This window comes from Meriones unguiculatus, chromosome 6 (assembly GCF_030254825.1).
Source record: "Meriones unguiculatus strain TT.TT164.6M chromosome 6, Bangor_MerUng_6.1, whole genome shotgun sequence".
Taxonomy (NCBI): domain Eukaryota; kingdom Metazoa; phylum Chordata; class Mammalia; order Rodentia; family Muridae; genus Meriones; species Meriones unguiculatus.
The window spans coordinates 79,804,208-79,829,515 of NC_083354.1; the positions used below are offsets into that span (position 1 = coordinate 79,804,208).

General features: G+C 39.3%; 1 protein-coding gene across 5 annotated transcripts in view; it reads right to left on the reverse strand.

The window, feature by feature from the left end:
- The window catches only part of Rnf180 (ring finger protein 180), a 153,084-nt gene that overhangs the window by 95,031 nt on the left and 32,745 nt on the right, over window positions 1-25,308 (reverse strand). For 4 of the 5 annotated variants that reach the window (XM_060385689.1, XM_021654028.2, XM_021654029.2 and 1 more), the window contains exons 3-5: window positions 17,458-17,553; window positions 14,961-15,920; window positions 11,908-11,943 (exon numbers count right to left, since the gene is read on the reverse strand). In XM_060385689.1, coding sequence (XP_060241672.1) covers window positions 11,908-11,943; window positions 14,961-15,920; window positions 17,458-17,553 — 1,092 coding nt within the window. Of the gene's footprint in view, window positions 1-2,486; window positions 2,599-11,907; window positions 11,944-14,960; window positions 15,921-17,457; window positions 17,554-25,308 lie in introns of all 5 variants that reach the window. The other variant, XR_009592407.1, reaches the window with a different exon arrangement.

Sequence of the window (25,308 nt, forward strand, 5' to 3'; positions counted from 1 at the left end):
TCCTCTGTCGGCTGGCTAGGTTGCCCCACCAGAGAGAACTGATCAAAGAGCAGGCAAGCAAGTACATGTCAGAGACTGTCTCTTCTCCCCTTACTAGGGAATCTACATGGAGACTGAGCTTTCTATGTGCTACATCTGAGCAGGGGGTCTAGGTTCTCTCTCTACATGGTCTTTGGTTGATGTATCAGACTCTGCAGTCCCCCCTGGGCCCTGCTGTTTTTGGCTTTGTTGGTCTCCTTGTAGGATTCCTGTCCCCTCCAGGTGCTTTTATATCCCCCTCCTTCCATCAGATGCCCTGTGCTCTGTCCAAAGTTTCGCTGTGAGTCTGCATCTGTTTTGATCCCCTGCTGGTTGGAGTCTTTTAGAGGACATCTGTGGTAGGTTTGTTCCCTTTCTTCTACCACTTCCGGTGTCTAATCTGTTTTCCCTTCTGAATGAGGATTAAGCATCTTCCATAGGATCCTCCTTATTGTTTAGCTTCTTTAGGTCTGTAGATTTTAGTATCTTTATCCTATATTAAATGGATAATATCCACTTATAAGTGAGTATATATCATGCATGTCTTTTTGCTTCTGGGATATCTCACTCAAGATGATCTTTTCTAGCTCCATTTATTTGCCTGCAAAGTTCATGATTTCCTTGTTTTTAATTGCTGGGTAGTATTCCATTGTGTAAATGAGCCACAATTTCTGTATCTATTCTTTGGTTGAGGGACATCTAACTTGTTTCCAGATTCTGGCTTTAATGAATAAGAACTGCTATGAACATAGTTGAGCAAATGTACTAAGTTGAACAGATAAGGAGAGAGTGGGCAACCTTGCCTTGTCCCTGATTTCAGTGGGATTGACTTATATTTCTTTCCATTTAGTTTGATGTTGGCTATAGGCTTCCTGTATATTGCTTTTACTATGTGTATGTACTGCCTTATATCCCTGATCTCTCCAAATCTTTAAACATGAATGGGTGTTGGATTTTGTCAAATGCTTTTTCAGCATCTAAGGAGATGATCAGGTGGTTTTTTTTTTTTTCAGTTTGTTTATATGGTGGATTACATCAATGGATTTCCATATACTGAACCACCACTGCATGCCTGGGATGAAGCCTCCTTGGTCATGGTGGATGATATCTTTAATATGTTTTTGGATTCGGTGTGCAAGTACTTTATTGAATTCCTTTGTGTCAATGTTCATAAGCTATATTGGTCTGAAGTTCTCTGTCTTTGTTGGATCTTTGTGCAGTTAGGTATCAAGGTGATGTGGTCTCATAGAATGAGTTTGGTAATGTTTCTTCTTTTTCTATTTTGTGAAATAGTTTGAAGAGTATTGGAATTAGCTCTTCTTTGAAATTTTAAACCATGGGCTACGTCTGAGCAGGGGTTTTAGGTTATACTCATATATATATCAGTATATATTGGTTGGGGAATCAGTCTCAGAAAAGACCCCTGTGCCCAGATACATTTGGTCCTTGTGGAGCTCCTGTCCTCTCCAAGTAGCCGATGGCAGCTCAGTATCCAAATCGGTACCCTAGTAAGGGGAACAGGTACTGTCTCTGACATAAACTCAGTGGCTGGCTCTTTGACCTCCCCCTTCCTTCTCCTGAGAGAGGAGTAGCCTAGGTAGACCACAGAGGAGGACACTGCAGCCAGTCCTGATGATACCTGACAAACTAGGGTCAGAGGGGAGGAGGACCTCCCCTATCAGTGGACTTAGAAAAGGGCAGGGAGGAGATGAGGGAGGGAGGATAGATTGGGAGGGAATGAGGAAGGGGGCTACAGCTGGGATACAAAGTGAATAAACTATAATTAATATAAAAAATAAAAATTTAATTAAAAAAGAAAGTTGAAAACATCTGTCCCTGTTTTTTGTTTTTTTTTTTTTAATGGGAGACTTTTGATGACTGCTTCTAGATCCTTAGGAGATACAGGACTATTAAATTTACTTACTTGATCTTGATTCAATTTTGGTAAATGGAATCTATCTTTTCTTACATTTTATTTATTTAGTTGTGTATGTTCATGCCACTGAACATGTGTGGAGATCAGAGGACAACTTGCCAGAGTTAGTTCTCTCCTTGTGTCCTCAGGACAGAACTGAGGTCAACAGGTTCAGTGGTCAGTGCCTTCACCCCTGGGTTAGCTCACCAGCTGAACTTTTAGTTAGGGGTGGGCTTGTAGAACTTAGGTAAGGTCTTTCAGCCTCAGTTTCTCCAGCCAAAGAATGTACATGGTAATAAAAATTACTTCATGAAATGGGACCAGGATACATTAATTTCTATATATTTATATGTGTTATTTGAACTGCCCACACCCATTTCTCACACATCAATTTTGGATGGACTGACTTTCAGATACCTTTTGGTACCTGAGTTCCAGAAACCCTGATTTGTGAAAAGCATTGCTGTTCTTTTGATGCACTTGTGATTTCTAACCTCTCATTCTACTACTTCTGGATTGGTGTACCTTCCAAACTATTTTCAGTGTTACTTACACTTATGAATCATCTTTCATAATCCTCCTCTTCTTGTGAGTAGAGTTGATGTTGTCCTCTTTTGCAGCCATAAGAAACTTTACTTTTTGTTCTCAGGCAGATTTCCTGTGACCTACACATAATGAGTTTTAAAATGAAAATCTCACCTATATCAGGTTGCTAGTTTCAATAAAATTTCAGGTCTGCTAGAACCTCCGCTCAGATGTAGCCTGTGGTAGCTCAGTAACCAATTGGTTTCCCAAAGTGAGGGGAATAAGGACTATTTCTAACAGGAACTCAATGACTGGCTCTTTGGCCTCCCCACCCCCTACGGGAGGAGCAGTCCTGTTAGGCCACAGAGGAGGGCTTTGCAGCCAGTCCTGAAGATACCTGATAAAACAGGATCAGATGAATGAGGAGGAGGTCCCCCCCCATCAGTGGACTTGGAAAGGGGCACGGTGGAGATGAGGGAGGGAGGGACTGGGAGGGAATGAGGGATCGGGACACGGCTGGGATACAGAGTTAATAAAATGTAACTGATAAGAAAAAAATAAAATTCAAAAAAAAATTTCAGGTCTGGGAAGAGTTAAAATGGACAAGGAACAACAAAACATGCTATAGATTAGGAAGCTGTAAGAATGTAGAGGATTTAGTAGGCTTTGCACTGATTCACTATTATTTATTGGCCATCCTACTCCCCTCCACCCTATTGTGTAAACGGAATATAACAGCCATTGTACAAATAAAAGTTGATGATGGAAAATAAAAACATGGGGGGCAGGATTAAATGAAAGAACTCAGGAAAGCATCTGTCCCACAGGAAGGTGAAGGAGGCGAAATACTGACTCGCTATCATTGTGGAGATGTTCAGTTCCCAATTCCTGGAAATTGTGATTTTTTTTTTTTTCACAATATGCAGTGGGTTAAGGACCTTGAAATGGGAGAGGGTTACTGTGGATGATCTGAATGCTCCTAATGTAAAGTCACGGCTATGAAAGTGTCAGAGAGGGGGCTGGGCAGATGGCCCAGCAATTAAGAGTGCCGCTACTCTTCCAGTCCCAAGTACAGTTCCCAGCACTCAGATTAGCCAGCTCACATCAGCATATAACTAGCTCCAACGGGTACAACACCCTCTTCTGGCCTCTGTGAGTACACACACGCACACACGCACGCACGCATGCATGCATGCATGCACGTGGCAGACAGACAGCATTTTTAATTTTTTAAAAATACCTGCAGGAAGATGAAAATAAAAAACTAAAGATTGTAGTACTGTCGTTGCCGGATGAAGCATAAGCCAATTAATGAAAACATGCATATGCTTTAACAAGCAAGGAAAAAGTTCTGCCTCAGAACCCCACCAGCACACTGACTTTACCAATAGAAGGCTCATTTTTCAGAATTCAGCCTCTACCACCATCCGATGATAAAACCACATTGTCGTACGCTGCTGTGGTTGTGGGGGGTTCTGCAAGCAGCATGTGGAAACTGATCGAAGGATGTGCCAGTTGGCATTTTCTCTCTCCTGTAGCAAAGCACTAGTGGTTCAACACCAAGATGGATGGATTGCAATAGTACAGATTTGTGTAATGAATGGGAAACACATTTCATATCTGTTAGCTTCATCCCAAAACTAGAGAAACAAGTAACAATTAACATAGCACACCTATATGCACTTATAAGGTTAGCCTTTTTTGGTTTGCAAAAGCTTGAACTTTCAATTTTGGGAGGCTCCCACCACGCTGGTTGAAAAGAGTAGTATTGATATTCTTTAACTGTGATTTATGCCAAGCACCTGCTGCCCTTTGGATGTCTGAAACGTTGGCATGTGCTAAGCAGGTGTCTTACACGTCTTCTCTCATGAAAACCGTAGGTGCACTGCATACTTGTCACAGCTCAGCCTGAAGAAATTAAGCACATCCTCAGTCACTCAGTGAGGAGAATTATTTAAAGTTTATGCCTGACTTGTTGAAGATTTTTGCCCCAACTACTTTTTTCTTTTTTTTCCTTTCTTCTTCTTTTTCTTTTGTTTTTTCTTCTCTGTGTAACAGAGGCTATTACAGAAAACTGCAACCAACCAAAATGCAGGGTTATGGAGCCAAGTCCCAACAGACACAATAAAATTCCTCCACCTAAGGCTCTGGGATCACTGTGGGAGAAGACATGGAAAGATTCTAAGTGTCAGAGGATCAGGGAGTTTGCTCTGAGGTTGTGCCTCCTGAGATTGTTAAAGCTGCACCATGTCTATCTGCAGACCTTTCTGCTATAAGAAATCACAGCTGTGATAGGTCAGGTCTTTGAATAATTTTGGTAAACTACTCAATATGAGGAGGCATGGGAAACCTAAGATATAACCCATTTGCCCTAGTCCAATCCTGGAGAAAATATTAAACAAATCCCAGGTAAGGGATATATTACAGTACTCTTCAAAAATGTCTAGATCATCAAAAATAAGGAAAGATAGAGGAGTTATTGCATCAGAAACACATAACAAGACATGACAAAATCCTGGATGAGGGCTTAGACTTAAAAAGAAAGAAATGACATAAGGGAAAACTTAACATAACATAAAGGAAACTGAAGTAAGATTTCAATTAACTATGACTACTGTAAGACATTAGTAGTATAAAATTGGGTATATGTCTATAGTAATTTTTGTGTTATCCTCAACCTTTTTGTATAAACCTAAGCTATCCTTCAATTTAAAATTTTAATTTATAGTTTAAAAAATTCTTGTGTTATATACTGGGTACTGTGCAAAGCATTAGAAATTTTAGATCTAGGCAATTATTTAAAGGAAAGGCATAAACTCTATGTAACCTCTACCAAGCAAATGTAATTTTAAAATAAATGAATATAGAGAAATAACAACCTGTTAAAGAATCCTTAAATGCTTTTGTAGTCATAAATGAAGCGAGTAACAAGCTTATACTGAAATAGTAATTTGATACAAATAAACACTGGTCTATCTCAATACATAATTGGTGGTTGTGATATTTATTAACTTTATTAGCTTTTTTCTTTCCTTAATGGCCACTTAATAAATATGGTTCTATATTAGTAAAACAATAAATAATCTGTGTAATCAAATTAAACTTGACACCTTTTCACCACAGAAAGTGAATACAGCATAATTCCTCGATTATTACTATAATTGTGGAGAACAATTATAGTCTATATCTATCTATCTATCTATCTATCTATCTATCTATCTATCTATCTATCTATATCTAATTTGAGGATGATAAATTTCATAATAGAAAATTAAACTGACTTCTTAAAAACTCCAAAAACATAAAATGATGCCTATGTGCAAATCCGTGAAAACATAGCAGGGCTTTTGCTATAGGTCGTCTGGTATGTTCTACATAAACCTGAACAAACAGGCCTTTAGTATGGTTTATTAGCCTCTATCCTCTCCCAAGCCTCAGTCACATCCTTTGTTAAACAACACAATCAACCTGAACTCATTTACACCACTAAGAAAGATGTATGAGAATTTCTGTAGTGGCTAAGTGATTTAGTATGAGCCTACACATGCACACATGCACACATGCGCACACACACACACACACACACACACACACACACACAGTCAGATATTTTAGGATTTCATGCATAATACATCCCACCCAGACACATAAGACAAACTATTTGTATATAGTTTCCCATAGCTTCTAAAGAAATATTTTCATGTATGCTTTTAAATAGGTTCAGAAGGGCATAGCAGAACAAAACTTTGTTCAATCTAAATAAAATGACATAGAGAGATTATGTAGCTCATAAGCATTAATTTTGATAATTTTTTTGTAAATTTCCTCAAATGGTGATTTTTTTCCCTTTTATTGAAAACAGTTTTTTTTTTTTTTTCATACAATACATCCCTGGTTATGGTTTCCCCTCCTATCTCTCTAATTCTTCCTCACTTTTCCTCCAGTCAAGATCCACCGCTTTCTGTCTGTCCTTAGAAAACAATAAACAGCTAAGGATAATAATAAAATTAAATATAATAAAAACAAATCAGAATAGCACAGAACAAACAGAAGAAAAAGAGCCTAAGAAAAAATACAAGAAACAGAGGTGCAGAAACCCACTGGTTCTTACACTCAAGAATCCCATAAAAACACTAAATAAGAAGCTCTAATATATATTCAAATCACCTGTAGGGTTAAACAAACAAACAAATAAAAAAATAACAAAATAGCCTCAGCATGACATTATGAGACATGGAACCTCCACAGATGCCATTAAGTTCATTTTCTGTTGGCTGTCTACTGCTGAGTATGTAGTACTCTAAAGTGTGCTTTGTTTCCCTAATGAGAGTCCTTTGGAGAACAATAAATTTTAATTTGCAAGTAGTTATCAATTGGATATACAATGCTGATATTTTTATAAGATGTGCAGGGATAAAGATAGAGCAGAGATTGAGGGAATATTCAACCAATTCCTGGCCCAACCTGAGACCCATCCCATGGGAGAAAGCCAACCCCTGAAACTATTTTTTTTTATTTTAATTTTTACTTATTTGTTTTACATCCAGTCACAGTCCCTTCCCTCCTCTCCTCCCAGTCCCACCCTCCTTCCCTGTTGCGCCTCCCCTGCCACTCAGAGAAGGGGAGCCTTCCTTTTCCACCTACCCCAGCATGTCAAATCCCATCACGACGAGTGAATCCTCTTCCCCTGTGGCCAGGCAAGATAGTCCTGCCAGGGGATAGTGATCTAAAGGCAGGCAACAGAGTCCATGTCAGAGTCAGCCCCTACTCCCCTTATTAACAATACTCTGCTATGCTTGTAGATGGGAACGTAATATAGCTGTCCTCTGAGAGGCTCCACCCAGAAGTGGACAGATGCTGAGACTCACAGCCAAACAGTACATCAAGCATACAGAGTCTTGTGAAAAAGTGGGGGAAGGACAGAGGACCTGGAAGGGATGGGAGCTCTACAAAAAGACCATCAGAGCCAACTAACCAGGGCTCAGAGTCTTATTGGAGAGTGAAACACCAAGGTCCATGCACAAACTGGATCTCGACCCCCTACACAGATGTAGCCTATGAGCAGTTGGGCTTCATGTGGGTTCCTTAGTAAGGAGTGCAGGCTCTATCTCTGACATGGATTCTGTTGCCTGCTTTTTGATCACTTTCCCCTGGTGGGACTGTCTCACCAGGCCATGGGGGAAGAGGATGTGCTCAGTCCTGATGTGACTTGATGTGCTGGGGTGGGTTGTTGTTGGTGGGAGCTCCCTTTTTTAATTTTCACATTACATTTCTTTTTTTAAAGATTTATTTATTATGTATATAATATTCTTCCTGTATGTATACCTGCATTCCAGAAGAGGGCACTGGTTCTCATTATAGATAGTTATGAGCCACCATGTGGTTGCTGGGAATTGAACAAAGGATCTCTTAGAAAAGCAGCCACTGCTCTTAACCTCTGAGCCATCTCTCCAGCCCACAGTATTTTTTCAGAGTATAGAAAAGTAGAAAACTAACTAATCTTAATCTGTTACCACTATCTCAGTATCTAAACCAGACAATGACCACAGTAAAGCACAGAAAACTCGAGACTTGTAACTTTTATAGCAGAGACAAAACTTCCTCAAGAAACTATTAGCAACTACATCTAACAATATAGAGAAAGATACAACAGAATAACAAAGTAAACGTCACTGTAGGAAAGGGAGAACTATTCAATAACTGATAGTTAACACCAACATTGAAGGTACATGAGTATACAATTAATGCAGAATGCCTCTGACAAAATTCAGCATCCATTCATGGGAAAGCTTTCTCCACCCTGTCAGAACCTCAAAGAGGTTGTCACAGAAACATCCATATAAGACCTCACACTCACAGGACTTTTAGAAGTCTCTCCTCCCTCTTCTAACCAGCATTATCCTGGGGTTCCATGGATGTACTGATAGGCAAAGGAAAGGGAAAGGCAAAGGGAGAGACTCCAGATTAGAAAGGAAGAAATATGTCTGTTTTTTTGTTTTTTTTTTATCTGCATACCAAGTGTGGTGGTTTACATAAGAATGGCCTCCACTGGTTCCTATATCTGGATGCTTGCTCATCAAGGAATGGCACTACTTGAGAAGGATTAGGAGGTGTAGCCTTTTTTGGAGGAAATGTGCCCCTAGAGGTGGGCTTTGAGGTTTCAAATGCTCAAATCAGGCCCAGTTCCCCCTCTCTTCCTGCTGCTGCCGGTCTGGATGTGGAATTCTCAGCTACCTCTCTAGCATCATGACTGGTGATGTGCTGCCATGCTTCCTACTGTGATGATAACTGGACTGAATCTGAGAACATTAAGGCAGCACCAATTAAACGTTTTCCTTTATAAGGGTTGGTGTGGTCAAGGTGTCTCTTCACAGCAGTAAGACATCAAGTGATCTGGGCTGAGGTGGCGCACGCCTTTAATCCCAGCAGCACTCTGGAGGCAGAGGCACGTGGATCTCTGTGAGTGTGAGGCTAGCCTGGGCTTCAGAGCTGGTTCCAGAGCAGCCAAGGATTTACAAAGAAAAAAAAAAAAGGACACCAAGTAATCATCTAAGTAGAAAATACCAATTTTGGCACCTACCAGAGAAGAAAAGAAGGCAGATTAGCATTACTCACATGTGATGGCTAAAGGCTTACAGCACGGACTACTATATTTCTGCACGCAACAGCCAATAACTGAAAACTGACATTTTAAAAGCCTCTAATTATAAACAGCATTAAATTATGAATTGTTTAAGGATAAGTCCGACACGAGATGTCAGGTACAGGTGTACTTGCTGAATCCCAAGATGAAAAGTCAAAACCAAAACAGTATTGAACATTAAAATGTAATAATTTAAATAAAAATTTAAAAATCTAACTAATGATTTATAAGTTCTAAATGTTAAAATCTACAACCACTAATGACAACGTAAGGATCTGGGGTGGGGGTAGGAGGTCTGTTATGTTCGTGGGATAGAAAAGTCACAGCGAATGCAGTGTGACCCTCACATTGACCACTAGATGTACCACAACTTCAGTCAACCCAATGGAATTTTCTTTTTCTTTTTTTAAGTTTCATCCTAAATTTCCTATGTGAAAGCACAGGAACCAAATTTTTTTTTAGCTTGAATAAGTTAATGTTTACTATTTTTTTTGACATATGTATTATTTTTATGATTTATTACAATTTATTCAATTTGTATCCCAGGAGTGGCCCCCTCCCTCATCTCCTCCCATTCCCACCCTCCCTCCCTCTTCTCCTCTTATGCTTCTCCCCTAGTCCAGGATAGAGGAGGTCCTTCTCTCCTTCTATTGACACTAGCCTATCATGTCTCATCAGGACTGGCTGCATTGTCTTCCTCTGTGGCCTAGTAAGGCTGCTCCCCCATGGGGGGTGGGGGTGGGGGGAGGTGATCAGAGAGCCAGTCACTGAGTTCATGTCAGAGAAAGTCCCTGCTATCCTTACTAGGAATCCACCTGGAGACTGATTCTATGGGCTACATATGAGCCAGGGTTTTAGGCCCTCTCCATGCATTGTCCTTGGTTGGGCTATCATTCTCTTCATAGCCCACAGGGCTCAGTTTTTATCGCTCTGCTGGTTTCCTTTTAGAGTTCCTGTCCCCTCCAGGTCTTTCTATCTTCCCCTTCGTTCGTAAGATTCCCTGCACTCTGCCCAAAGTTTGGCTATGAATCTCAGCTTCTGCTTTGATACTTCGATCAGTAGAATCTTTTAGAGGAAGTGTGTGGTAGACTCCTGTCCTGTTCCCTGTCTTCTCCTGCTTCCGATGTCTATTGCATTTGTCCTTCTGAATGACGATTGAACATCTTCCCCAGGGTCTTCTTTGTTGTTTAGCTTCTTTAGGAGTATAAATTTTAGTATGTTTAGCCTCTATTATATGGCTAATATCCACTTATAAGTGAGTATATACCATTTGTGTCTTTCTGCTTCTGGGTTACCTCACTCAAGATGATCTTTTCTAGGAGGAACCAATTTTTAGAAGGTAAAACAAAGTTGAGAGAATCACAGAATCTTACTTAATGGTTTACTATGGAGTTTTGACAGAAAGGGGACAGAGATGAAGGTGAATTGAACAAGGGAAAGTTACATAGATGTCCAATTGATTTTCAATAAACCACAAAAGAATTTCCATGGAGAAAGGATGGTGCTTTCAATAAATGGTGCAGAAGAAACTGCAACCACTATTAAAACCACTACTTTCACTTAAACCTTGTCTTTTACTTAACAACAACAAAGCTCAACATAATTCATAACTTTCAACATGAGTATAAAACTCTTAAGAGAAAACATTAGGAAAAACATCTTTATTACCTAAAACCACCTAGAGGTTTTAGATATGCTCTTATACCAAAACCAGGAGCCATTAAAAACTATATTTGAAAAGTTAGACTTCAAGACATTGCGTTTGCTTTCTAGGGAAATATTATAGCACATATAAAAGGACAAACAGACTTGGCAGAATAAAATATATTGATATACTACAAATCATATGTACAATGTAGGATTTTTACCCCGAACTATATGAAAATCTCTTAAAACTAAACAGGAAAGAAATAATTAAAATAAAACATGTATAAAAACCAGAAACATCCTTGGTCTTTTGGGCAGCCCCATCCTCTTCAGAGGCCAGAGATGCCTAGGATGTTGGGGCTCTGAACCATGATCTGGTTCCTTAATGATTTTAGGATTACCTTTTTGGATAGATTTGTAGTTAAGGAGCCAAGGGACCACCCACAGGCAGGAAGATCTGCTCCTATGAAGCGGGGTTCATCACAAACCTTGCTAAGGAGATAGGTGGAATCTTTTCAATGAGATATTTTTCCTTCTCTACCCCAGAGACATTCAGCTTCAAAGATAGTTCCAGTTTTCTGAATTAGTCAGAAAAAGAGAAGCCTAATTTCCTGTTCTCCATCAACCTCTTTTCCAAGCATGGCTCCCTAACACTTTGGCTTTCCTTCTTTCCTCCATTCTTCTCATCTGGACAGGGCTGAAACCTACAGCTTGCCTACCCCGCAGATATTTTTCTTTTAAACTGTAATAAAATTGTTCACAAGGTCCTCAAGCTAATACAGCAATATACAAAAGATGTGAACATACTTGAATACATTTAAAGATGATACTCAAGCTTTGTTGAAAAATTGGCTGTAGTTTCTCTTTGATACCAATCTTACATCTTTAAGAATTTTAGCAATATGTTAATACTCTGACTACTTTCAGTATGTGTATGAAAACTAAGCACATGAAGTAAGGAGCACATGCATTAAAATCAAAGTATGAGACCAGTAAGCACAATATTTGAGTGACTGAAACAGAAAGACTCAAGAACAGCAGCTGTCTGGCTTCATGGATGCAGAGAAGTGAGAAATCTCATTCTTAGCTGTTTGGAGTGCAGCACAGCCACGCTAGGAAACAATCTGACAGTTTCTGGTATAACTAAACATGCACTTACCATATGATCCAGCAGTCCCACTCCTGAGTATTTACCCTAGAAAAATAAAAATATATACTAATTTACTCAAAATTATGTACATGAATGTTTATAATAGTTCTACTTATAACTGCTAACACTTGAGATAACCTACTCATCTTTTTATGTGGGGAAATCATGGCTCATTCACAGAATGGAATACTATTGAGCTGTTAAAAGAGCACAGCACACTACAGATATAGATTCATGCAGTAAACTGATGAATGGTATAGACAAGTTTGGTTAGTAAACAACAACAATCTCCAGAGTACATGCTTTGTGATTCTATTTCCTCATCATTATTTTATAATGTCATCAATAATTTAAAAAATAAAGTCATGAAGAACAGATTAGTGATTCTATGGCATTAAGGAAGGACAAAGCCTGATTTACAGGCATGCAAAACAAAGGAGTCCAATGTGTGCCCACTGCCTGGGAACGAGATAAATCTATACATGAATTCCAATCATTGACCTATATGTCAGGAGTGTGTACATCCTTAATGCATGACAATTAAGAAAGAAGGAACTGTGTTTTGTTGGAAGAATATTTGGTAGTTGACTACAGCACACTGCCATGCTTTCTCCAAAGAGGTCTGCTAATAAATCTTTGTTGAAAAGAATAGTAATTCTGTTCAATTGGCTGCAGTTTCTCTCTTGAAAGCAATATTGCATCTTTAAACTTTAAGACTTTTGGTAAAATATTAATATTATTTCTACCATGGTATATGCTATAAAATAATTCTAAGCTTAAACAAAATTTCATTTAAAATGTCAAGTGACAGAAATGTAATTTTCCTAACAATTATTTGAAACTCTAAAATTAGTAAGATCTCAACAATAAAAAACTAAAACACTGTGGAGAAAACTGAAGATGAACACAAAAAAGTGGACAGACATTTATTGGCTGGAAGAACAAACTGCCAACAAGCCTGAACTCTACAGATTCAATGAATCCCTATAACATTCTCCAGAATCTCAACAGCAAAACTAATAACCTCACTGAAAAAGAAGTATTCTTTTGTTTCAATAAATAAAAGCTTATTTAAAAATTTATTGCTGATAGTGGTAACTATTACTTTGTGTGTATGATCATCTTTCTAATTTAAGAAAAAAAAAAGGAACAGGTGGACTCTGGCCCCAGGGTATATATAGTTCAGAGTTAGCAAAGGTACTCAGTAATGCCCAGTCCCTGGGTCCCTCCCTCCTCACAGCAAGGAAGGAAAGGAGGTGTTTATATGGAAGTCACTACTCAAGGCCTTGCTACCTCAAGCAGGAATTTTATCAAGGAATGAATCTTGGTTGAACATGGATGACTTGTCAAATTACACTATTATTTTATCTCAGATATTAACTCTTGCTAGGATTTGTCTTTCTGTTTGAATCCACAAGTCACGCTTTCTAAAGTTATTATTTCTAGCTCTGACAATGGTGTGTATGTATCATAAATTCACAGCTTTTCTGCTGAAGATATACTGGGCACTTGCCTGTCTATAGCATCCTGTGCTATCAATTATGCCTGTTAGATCCTCTGTCTCTACACTGACAGGTCACAAATCTGACTCAGTTTCCTCAGTTCTGATGAATCAGTTACACATACTAGCCAAACTCTCCATGTGTGAATGAATAAAAATAATTTCATCTATCAAAAATTTCAATATTTAACTCTGCACTTGCCCCCTCTAAACTGTAACACTTTGTTAGAAATGATTAATGATACAGCTGAAATTTGCAGAAGACTCTAACCCAAGAATTAAATCAGTTTTCAAAATGTAATATCATTTGCCTATATCATCAGTGTATAGTTAATGCAAATTTCACAACTTTAAAAAAATTTATTTCAAAAGAATTATTTTGAAGATATTCTTTCTGAATAACATTTAACATATGGTTATCTCCAATTCACTTACATAGAAATAAACTTCTCCATAAACACTTAATTTTATGGTTTCTTACACAGACTCTTACTATGGGCAATGACACAAAGGCATACTTATTTCTATAGCACGTTCTTTGCTATCACATTAAACTATCATTAACAAATAATCCAAAATGAGATGTTCTTCCTAGCAGCAAGTCAAAATGTCTATGCAATAGACAATACCTGTAATTATGCAATGTAATAAAAGAAGAAAATCCTACTTTATGTGGCTGAAGGGCTCAGTGCAGTAGTTTATTAAGTCTATGGTTAGGATCATAACAATTTCACCTAAGAAATATACAGGGCAGCTTCAGCTTTCTTTATTTTAATTCTTAGGATACAGTTAATATATCCTATTAACTTATTAACACATTAATAAGAACTGTCACCCGTTACTAATAAGCAAACAAAAAAGGTATGCTTCAAAAAAATTTTTATACAGAAATATACTAGTTTCCAAACTTTCAAATTTCATAGCTTGCCATCAATTTACTTTAAGTGGTTTCCACAGGAGAGAAACAGTACTGTTTCCTTTTATGCTCACAACCATTCAAATACTGTGAGGGGCACACAAATAGTTCAAACACTAGAGAATCAAACTGTGCTGTAAAATGTCAGCCTGAGTAAATTCCCCTTCAGGTATGCCTCAACATTCAGCAGTTATTCATGGCTTGACCACATGAGCATATGAATGCAGTAATTGAATATTAAATCAAGATAAATGGGTTAAAGAGTAAATGAATTCTTACCAGATTAGATTTGGAAACCTGAAACAAAACCATAGCAAAAGCAATCTAAACATGGTACAGGCTTAAATAAACACTTGTTACAATTCCTCCACTCTCACTATCATAAGGTGGGTGGGCCTCTAACATATTAGCAGAATTGGGGAAGGCTGTGAAAGGGGCTTTTTCTAAATATATAGGAAGCAGGGAAGCAGGCTATGCAGTGCCAAGGAAAAGAGGGCTGCATAATTAGTAAGCATTCATAGAGTGACAGGTCGTCTTAAAACGAAAAACTAAGAATTTAGAATACAAACATTCCAATTTACCTCTGTTCCACAACCCGTGGTACTTATAAATACTGTGATTTTGCTCTGGTTTCAAAGCACTTACCTGCTTCTGTAGCCATCTCTCACGCCTCCGCCGCTGCCTTCTTAGAGTCCTCAACTTGCTCCTCTCTCTGTTATTCAGCCTGTGGTTAATGGTGCCCAAGGGGAAACTGGCAGAGCGCAGAAAGTCCAGAGGGGAGAGGTGTTCTTCTTGGTCTGAGGCCTCCAGCATGCTCCTCCCCGCTGAGGGCAGATCCATCAGGAATGTCAGGCTGTTAGCATTAGCATGATCTGAGTAAACTGAAGAAGCTTCTAGGCCACACGGAAATTCTCTTCCTCTTTGTGCCTGGGTCTCATGGGGAGCCATTGAAAGTCTGTGCAGCAGCGTGTTAGGATCAAAACTGGGTGTGTTTTGAAAAGAGCAGCTACTTTTACTACATGACAAAGCCAAGCCTGAAAGGTCAATGGGCCGTGTTTCATTTAGTGTGGGATAGGCAGTAGTCTTACTATGTATTTCATATAAAGTGGGTAATAGAATCAGCTTCTCACTGATGCTCAGGTCCAAACTGTGTGACTTTCTGTGAGAAGCTCTTGAAGTGCACCTGCCGGCTGCCAGCTGAGGAACAAAGGGCTGGTATTTTGGGTCTGATGCTTTGAAGAGCAGTTTTTCATTCTTCATCTCAAAATGCGTCGCCCGCACCTCCAGACAGAGGGCCTCCGCTAGTCTCCCAAGGCCGCTATTGTTCCAGGCCATGCTTAAAAGCCTGTGGTTTCTGGTTCTGGAGCCACCACCTGTCCGCAGAGTTTCCTTATCCCAAGCTGATGGAACTCCGGGATGTGACAAGTATTTCAGCGCTGGTCTCATTAGTCTGCTGGCTTGTGCTGCTTGATGATCAGTCCGGCTCTTGCAGAGATGTACAGCTGCAAGCTGGCCACAGGAACATTTTGGAGTGCTGACAAAATTAAAGCCCCCTAATCGGGCCCCACAGGAAGGACAATTCAGTTTCCCAACTGTCCACTGGGCCTACAGGTAGTAAAGGGAAATAAAGACAATGCTTTTATTGTAAAGTGACCAGAGAATGAGTTGAAAAAAAAAAAAAGCCGATCACATGAATATTTTCTGTTACTGAAAAGGCTAGCTTTCTGTTTTCTGATTAGTAAACGGAAACAAGCCTTCCAGTAAACACAGATAAGCAAGCAGCTATGAACTTCTAGAATGATACATACTGCAAATCATGCCTATCGGGAGGGCCAAGAATTCCTAAAGAAAGTCTCTGAACAATAGGCTGAATGCAGATACAGTGTGAACTAATGAAAAGAAAAAAATACTCCATGGAACCAGGAAGCAAATCAGTCTGCAGAGCTTCATTTGCAAGTAAAATCTCACAGAAAAGTGTCTGTTCTGATTCACTTCTTGCATGCCAAGCACAGGGGGAGGAAACTTTATCAGCCAACAGAATAAAGAGTTCCCTGGTTTTGTAAGCACGACCAAGAGGTATCGCTCGCCTTACTCAGATGGCATATTTCCATACTTGGATTAGGAATTAATGAACTGCTTTTAAAATTGTTAAGAAAAACAGTGGGGCCTCCGTAGGGTTCTAATCTATTCCGTGAAGCTTGGAACACTTAGAAGCAGGACACCAGCATGCTCCCAGGGAATCAAAGTGTAAGCAGGGACTCAAGGGAGAGCCATCACGTGCCACTCTTTACGTAAAAACATAAGTTACTTGGAGGAGAAATTTAATTACAGATTAATTAATTAATTACAGTAATTCAGATTACTTATGCTATTCCAAGACAAGCATTTAGCAATGCAAGATAAAACATCTAAGCCATCACGCAATTATCAAGAGTTCTTTTTCTGACAATATTTCATTAGATATCACCCAAAGCAGAACATTTCCATTTTCATCATCCCAATAAGATATTAACTATCCAGCTTACTTTGTTTTGTGTATATATATGATGGATGCACAAAGATATCTCACTCACTTGGTATAACAGGCACAATTCTAGCTTCTAAGGACACAGTAGTCAGCAAAGAATAAGATTTTCTTGTTTTATGGTATTCGTGTTCTATTATGGAAGCTTGGAAATTAATGAGGAGCGAGCAAGCTAAATGCAGGCATGTTTGACTGTGTGTGTGTCTGTGTGTGAGTGTATATTTGCATGCCATTATATCCTCATGTATATTTACCAGCGATATGTAATGCTGTGTGCATGAGCCTGCATGATACGGGCATATAAAGCAGAGGGGAGAGGAAGGCAGTGAGAAGACGGACAGTGGTTGGCAGTTAACAGGTTGCTAGGCAATGTCTCACTAAAAACAAAGAACAATAGGAATGGGGGGAAAAACGAGGTTAGTATCTGTTGGCACATTTAGAGACTGCAGATACCAGGTGCAAAGTTATATAGAAAAGTACTCCCCGGAAAGAGTAGAAGAGCCTGGAGAAATAGAATCACTCATGTGTTCTGAAACAGCGTGTCTAAGAAAGAAAAGAGCATGTAAGTATCTTGAAGGCCATACATTCTTAACTTTACTCCGGCAGAGAGAAACTTACTTGTTGTACTCGGCAGTTTATCCAGTCTGGAAGGGTTTCTATATTCATGTGCCACAGATGACAAGTGTTTTGAGCATCAACTGATTCATTTCTGTCCTGTTATGGAAAAATAAATATTAGCAATTATCACTTCATAATTTATTTTACAGTTTCCATATTAAAGAAAAAATCCATTTTCGTTATAAATCAAATATTGCCTTCTTTCCCTTGTTCCCATCATCAAAAATTAGGATCAAATTTCTTTTTCAGGAAATATCTACCTGTGACTCAGAAAGTGTCAGTGAATGACATATCTAGGGGCCCATTTTTGTTTTTCTGTGCGAGACTAAATAGTACTGTTCACAGGAATTGTCCCCCACCTTCAATCTCTGATTTTATTTAGATTCTACTGTGAATACATAAAGAAGTATGTATATCCTCTACCAGACCATCAATCAATGTGATGGCTAGGAAGAGAAACGACACATTCTGACATGCTGAAAACCAGCAGAAACAGGAGGTCTCTGGCTTTCCTCCTGCCTTTTGTCCTGAAGTCAAGAGATAGGAAAGGCTTCCTGACTCCCTCTAACATAGTCTATAGGACTTTCATGTGACAGATATATTTCTTATCCTGGAAAGGAACACCCTTCTTTACCTGTGAGCACAAAGGATCACAGAGTAGAATTAATGGACAGACCATGTCAAATCCTCCCAGGTAGCAACCACTAAAGCATATCGCCTGTACAAGATCAACACAAATTTAAATAGAGAAGTCTAAAGTAGCCATGTAGAATGTGATAAACAATCAAGACATAATGGCTTCCCATCCTGTCAGAACGCTGGGCAGACCAGGATGAAGATTTGTGTCTTGATTATGTATGTAACCTTGGGCCGGTACATTTACGCTCTGAGGCTCAATTACTCTCCTGTAAATTACCACTAGGTAACTGGGTGGGAGGAGGGGATTCTAATGACTCTCCTGCCTTTACATTTCACCCTATGAAAGGCCATGCAGGTACTGGCCAAGAGGAACACACTGAGTGAAAGGATCCCACCCACACGCCATTTCTCAGGGTCAGATTTTGCACTGAATAGTTTTACAATTACCAAATCGCAGTGATTTCTCTCTTAGATTTCCAAGGCAATAACACCACTGTTACTGTGGTCAGGTTATCAAAACAGCAAACCAGGGAAGCTTCTATGCTGTCGCCTCTGTAGCATACTGGTATGAGAATATAGTAGGGCTGACCATCTCAAAACCTACCTCATTAAATCAGCTCCCTTAGGTGTGACTTGGAGCCAAGACCACCCAGAATAATTCATGTATAATCTATGGACAGTTTCCCGAGCTGAACCCTCTGGGCCCATAACCATTTTTCTCTTCTACCTAAAGATCTTAGTAGGTATGAACAAAACACTTTGGAGTGATTTATTTAGACATTGGTAAGAATTCTAAGGACGACAGCTCAATCTACTTCCTTTATGCAAATAAAGAAAACAATGACCTGACAATGTGAATTCAAAGGGAATGTGACGTGAGGCCACGTTTCATTATTTCTAATGCTGTACACAGCAGTTTTCCATGAACTACCAATTATTATCAGTAGTAATTCCTGATCAGGGTGTATTCACAAGTTATGAGTACATGCAGTTCTGATGTGCTCTTACATGTACAGTAAGCATGGGTTAAAAAACAAAAGAATTTTTAATTTTTATCATAAAGAAATAATGAAAGTTTGAGGAGGTAGAAATATTTAACTTTATTTAAACATTATGTAATAAATATGTATCAAGACATCCCATTATCTCATTAAAATGTAAATTCTTAATATTCTATGTATTAGGTAAAAGATAGGTTTAATAAAGAAAAAGATTTTGAGATATTCTCTATTCTAATATCTTAAAAATCTTATTTCAATTGCTATTGAAAATAATTTCAAAGGGAGCTAGAAAGTCTTCTGGAAAGTGTTTCAGCTGCCCAAGGAAACTTCAACCAAGATGCCCAAATTCCAACTGGTTTATAGACGACAACTTTCCCAGTTTTCCATATCAAAGATGAGAGCATTGCGATGGTACCAGTCCAATGCATGAACATATGAAGAGAACATTACTGTGTGAATGAAAAGTTAAGAAAGGGGAGGCTGTGCTGAAGACAGACTGCAGCTCCCTAAGATCACCTCAAAAGAACGCCAAGAACATACAAACTAATTTATTCATTCCTTTTCTTAACACATGACACAGGGACACAGGGAAATAAAGGCAGAAAATTACTGGTTTCTATACTGAACAGTTGTTCCATATTCCACTCTATCTCTACCATGCCATGGATCGATAAAAGATACAGTATTTCTTAAATTGATAACTAAACTGTAAGTATAGATGGAGCACTTTCAATGGACCTGAAACTGGAGAGGACTCCTGAGAGACCAATGAAAGGATGAACAGCACAGCACAGAGAAGTACAAGCACTTGAAAGCAGTGGTTGATCCACCACAGCAGTGGAAATGAGAAGCAAATAGGGATCCTGAGAAAACTGTTTAGGGGTTCAGCAGAACCTCACCTGTCTCCAGGTAAAAAGAACATTTAGGCCATAAAGAGACAGGGCAGCATACATGGACAGCTGGGGAGGTCCTGAAGAGATGAGCAATGTTTTGCCGTAAGCCACTGAGGACTAACTAAGCTCTGTCCTCACTCTGGACAGCATCCCATCAAGGGAGACTGGTGCAGATGCATTTACACCTGTAAGAAAGATGTCCAATAAATACTATTTGGTAAACAGTGAAAGAAGTGGATGCAGAATGCCAGACATCTTATGAAGAGGATGGTTTTACATGAGTGTGCGTTGGTTAGACTAGCTGAAGTGTTCATTTCAGCACAAAAACTGTACCCTAGTAAAAACTGATCAAAAAAAGCAAAAAGAGGTAAAATTATCCTCAAGGAAATCAGGACGAAGAAGAAGCAAACTGAGTTTAAGACTAGTCTTGGTTCCCAACAAGACTTAACTGATTAATTAAAATTAATTACTTGATTAGATTGAAAAACAATTTGTTCTCCATCTTCCTCACAAAGTGGCATAAGTTCACCACTTTGCAGTTTACAAACTGTTTGCACATGTACTTTGGGAAATCAGGAAATATTACTATATTAAAATATACAATAATGAACAAAAATGAACAAAATCTGCTTTTAATTTTTTTCCAAAACTCAAGTTCTCTTGAGGATTCTGTTAAAAATTACATTGGAGGCCAAACCTCTTAAACACATTTACCGATGGACCTGGTGAACTGGACAGTAGGGCGAGCCCTTTGATGCAGAGCTGTACATAAGTAGGCATACAATAAACTAACAGGGATCTTTTCAGTAGTACCCATTAAGGGCCTGTCCTAATCTACCCTTCTAAAAATATTAGATTTTAAAAATATTTTATATTATCTTATATGCATTGATGTGAGGGTGTTAGACCTCCTGGGACTGGAGTCACAGACAATTGTGAGCTGCCATGTGGGTACTGGGAATTAAACCTGGATCCTCAGACAGAGCAGCTCTTAAGTGCTCTCAAAGCCCCAAATTTTTATATTTTAAAATTAAAATTTGATAAAATGTTCTGATAAATATAGGAGATTTCAGCAGAAAGGCAGGGTAGATTTTGGGTTGGAGTTTTTGTGGGTTGGTTGGAGTTCCCTCCCTTCACTAGGAGTCCTGTCTAGTTAGAGGGTGGACTCTTCAGCCTTGGAGTCTCAGCTACAGTCAGCCCCATAATATTCCCAGAAACCTACCCTATCTTAGGTTTCCAGCTTGTCACAGAGATGAGCACACCCACAGTTTCTCTTCTCTCTGCAGGCTCTGTCCTCCTGCCCTACCCTCTCCAGGTCTGATCTATACCCTCCTTTCTCTCTGTGCTCCCTCTCCTACCTGGTTCCCTCTCTTCAATCACTTCTACTGTCTATTCTATTTCCCTTTCTGAGTGAGATTTAAGCATCCTCCCTTGGGTCCACAGATGTAGCCAATGGGCAACTAGGGCTTCATGTGGGTTCCCTAGTAAGGGTAGCAGGAGCTCTCTGACATGGTCTCTATTGCCTGCTTTTTGATCACTTCCCCCTGGTGGGCTGCCTGGCCAGGCCACAGGGGACTTGATGAGCTGGGGTGGGTTGTTGCTACTGGTGGGCTTCCCTTTTTTGAGGAATAGGAGAGGAAAGAGGGAGAAGAGAGAGGAAGGGGAGGACTGGGAACAGAAAAGGGAGGGGGCTGCGATTGGGATATAAAGTGAATAAACAAACAATTTTTTTTTAAAAGATTCTTTTCCTTTTTGAGTCACCAAGTCTCTGGCCTGGAGAGACACCTCATTGGTGAACAACAGGTACTGCTCTTGCAGAAGGGCCAAATTTGACTCCCAGCAGCCATGGTGGGCAGTTCACAATTGTCTGGAACTTTAGTTTCAGTGGGGTTGATGGCTTTGGCCTCAGTGGGCACCTGCACTCACACACACATACTCACACTTATACACACACCTACGCTCACATGCACATCCACTCATACACATACATACGCATAATTAAAAATAATGAAATAAGCCTTTTTAAAGTTACCCTGTGCCTGTATGGTATTTTATATTATGGTACCAAACACAGCCAGGCTGAAAACAGGCACCAGGCAAGCGTGTCATGGCTATTAATAAAGATGACTGAGAACTCTGCTACAAGAAAACAAAACCTATAAAGCAATGAAAGTATGACCAAGAACTACTCTGAGGAGTTGATCTCACACACAGGAAGCTAGAGATGGGTAATATGTAACTACTATGTGGTTGTACATAAGGACAAGGGCACCTGTAGTAGAGCATGGTATCTATGTGGGATCTGGAACCAACTGCGCAGACAACAAAGATAACAGAGAAGGAAGAGCCAGAGGCTGGGAATAGCAGTGACTGTCCTACATGCGTTTTCTCATTCAGTCTTTGTAACCATACCCAGTAGTTACTCTTACTGATCCAGTCCCAAAGATAAGAATACTGAGATCTAATGGAGCTGGCAAGGTTCTCTGAGTTGACAGCCCATAAGGTTTTTGGAACTACAGTCTAGAGAACATCCACCAGGCTAGAGGGTCACAAGCTAAAACCACTGTGGGAAGAAAGCCATGTTTTTTTCAAATGTATCAAGGAAACACAGCTTAAACTTCATTGAGAGCAGCAGTTCACGTCACATTGGTCCTTATTTGCTCATTCATAGCAAGCAAACTACACAGAAACAAGAAGACATCTGAATCCTTTTCCTTAGATTCATAACACAATTATAGATAACCTCCATGCTTGCCACCTTGCCCTACCCCGAAACCCCCGGGGAAATAGCCTAGTCATTCAGTCACTGATAATTCTAGATCTTCAAACTTTAATGTAAGAAATCTGTGACACGACTTTCTGCGGCCCTTGGATAGCCACCTCCAGCGGGTTCTAGAAAAAGTACAAGTAGCATTAAAAGAAAGTAGTCCAGGTCAAGATCATGAGTCTGCTGAAGGGCCGCCTCAGAAAGGTGTTTCCCTGGATACAGTTCCCATGTCACCAGCATGAGACCCAGATGCTCAAGCATTTATTCATTTATTTACAGTCCCAGAGACTGCACACTAAATCTACAACCTAATGATTCTCTATGGAGAGAGGTTAAGAATCCTGAAATATTTTTGGAATCTGGCTTTGTGTGCCTTTATCACCTGCCTTTTCCAGCATTTTAAGCTGATACTGAACATGTTTCTGTGACAGTTTGGTCACTGATAGCAACCTTCCTCTAAGTCACATGTAACTTATGCTGATTGGAAAAATCATAAAACTGAGAATCCTCTACGTGTCCAAAATGTTTAAGTAAGAAGTCTGAGAAAGCTAAGGTCAAATGTGAAGTATATAAACAACAAACAAAAGTCCACTGATACAGGAGGTCCTCCACCCCTTCCCTTTGATCCTAGTCTATCAGGTCTCATCAGGACTGGATGCATTAACTTCTTCTGTGGCCTGGTTAGGTTGTACCCCCCTCAGGGGGTAGGTGATCAAAGAGCAAGCCACTGAGTTCATGTCAGAGACAGTCCTTGATCCCATTATTATGGAACCCACTTGGACACTGAACTGCCATGGGCTACATCTATTCAGGGGTTCTAGGTTGTCTCCATGCATGGTACTTGGTTAGAGTATAAGTCTTAGAAAAGACTCCTATGCCCAGATTTTTTGGATCTGTTGGTCTTCTTGTGGAGCTCCTGTCCTCTCCAGGTCTTACTATCTTCCCCTTCTTTCTTAAGATTCACCACAGAGGAAGACAATGCAGCCACTCCTGATGAGACCTGAGAGACTAGGATCAGAAGGAAAGAGAGGAGGACCTCCCCTATCAATGGACTTGGGGAGGGAAATGGGTGGAGAAGAGGGAGGAAAGGTAGAATTGGAAGGGGAGTAGGGAGGGAGCTACAGGTGGGATACAAAGGGAATAAACTGTAATTAATAAAAATAAAATATTATAAAAAAACAAAAAATCAATCTTTCACGTATATGAAAGATGAGTGTCATTATATTTTCTCCATATCCTAACAACTGAAGTATAATTACATTTTGTTCATGCTGGAAACAATATTTAATCTCCTGAAAATTCTCAATGCAAATTGTGAAGTAGCGACTTGGCTTTCTTTAGTTGCTAGGTCCAAATCTCATTGAGGGGTAAGCTGCACGGAGTGCATACTTAGTATTCATGACACCCTCAGGTCATGTGACAGTGCCTGAAATAGAGTGAACACATACATTTACATGCTGCACGAACGAAAGACACCTGCTCCACATTAACATGTAATTCTCAAACAGTAACTGTTATCTTTATCAACCCTAGGCACTTTGGTGTGAAAGTTGTTTTTTTTTTTTCCTTTGGTTACCAAAACGTACATGGATAACAACATACATGCTTTCGCTTTTCTACACTGTTAGAAAGTTTTCATTTTCATATTGAAATTATTAAGATTTTGTTTCTATATGGGCTATGATACATTAAATCAAGTTTTAATCTGTTTATAAAAATTCTGGAAAATCTTAATTGGAAGTGACTCAATAAAAGCAAATAGTGTAGTTTTCCCTAAATACTCTGCCTTTGAAACAAATATGGAGTATGGAGTTTTTGGAGAACAGAGTTAACCTGTAAGACATCCCAGGGCTTGAGCTCTTCACATTAGAAGGTGATACTTGTACAGACAGTACAACTGATGAATTCCTTTCTTTCTTTCTTTCTTTCTTTCTTTCTTTCTTTCTTTCTTTCTTTCTTTCTTTCTTTCTTTCTTTCTTTCTTTCCCTTCCTTCCTTCCTTCCTTCCTTCCTTCCTTCCTTCCTTCCTTTCTTTTGTACAGTTTAAGTATTCTTCCTTTAAAAAATTTATTATAATTTATTCACTTTGTATTCCAGCTGTAGTCCCCTCCCTCTTCTCCTCCTATGCCCCTAGTCTACTGATAGGGGAGGTCTTCCTCCCTTTCTATCTGACCCTAGCCTATCTCATCAGGACTGGCTGCATTGTCTTCTTCTGTGGCTTGATGAATTCTTAAGGGCTTCTTACAGATTAAAGCAAATCACAATAAGCAAATATGGTCACCTTTTCATTATAAAGCCCAGAATTTGCTCTGACTTTTCAAGACGGTTTACATATTAGCAAAAAGGTTAAAATGAAAGAAGAAAGGAACAAATGAAAGAAAAATTCCATGTTGTTAGAAAAAATAAGATTATTAACTTTAAAATGAGTTCATGGTAGTCAACCTAAAAATATTTACTAATCACTGGACACAGCATTGACCACACAGCCCTTGTAATGAGATTTAGCATGTCAGGAACTTTGCTGCAAAGCGTTCACTGTATAAATTTCATTG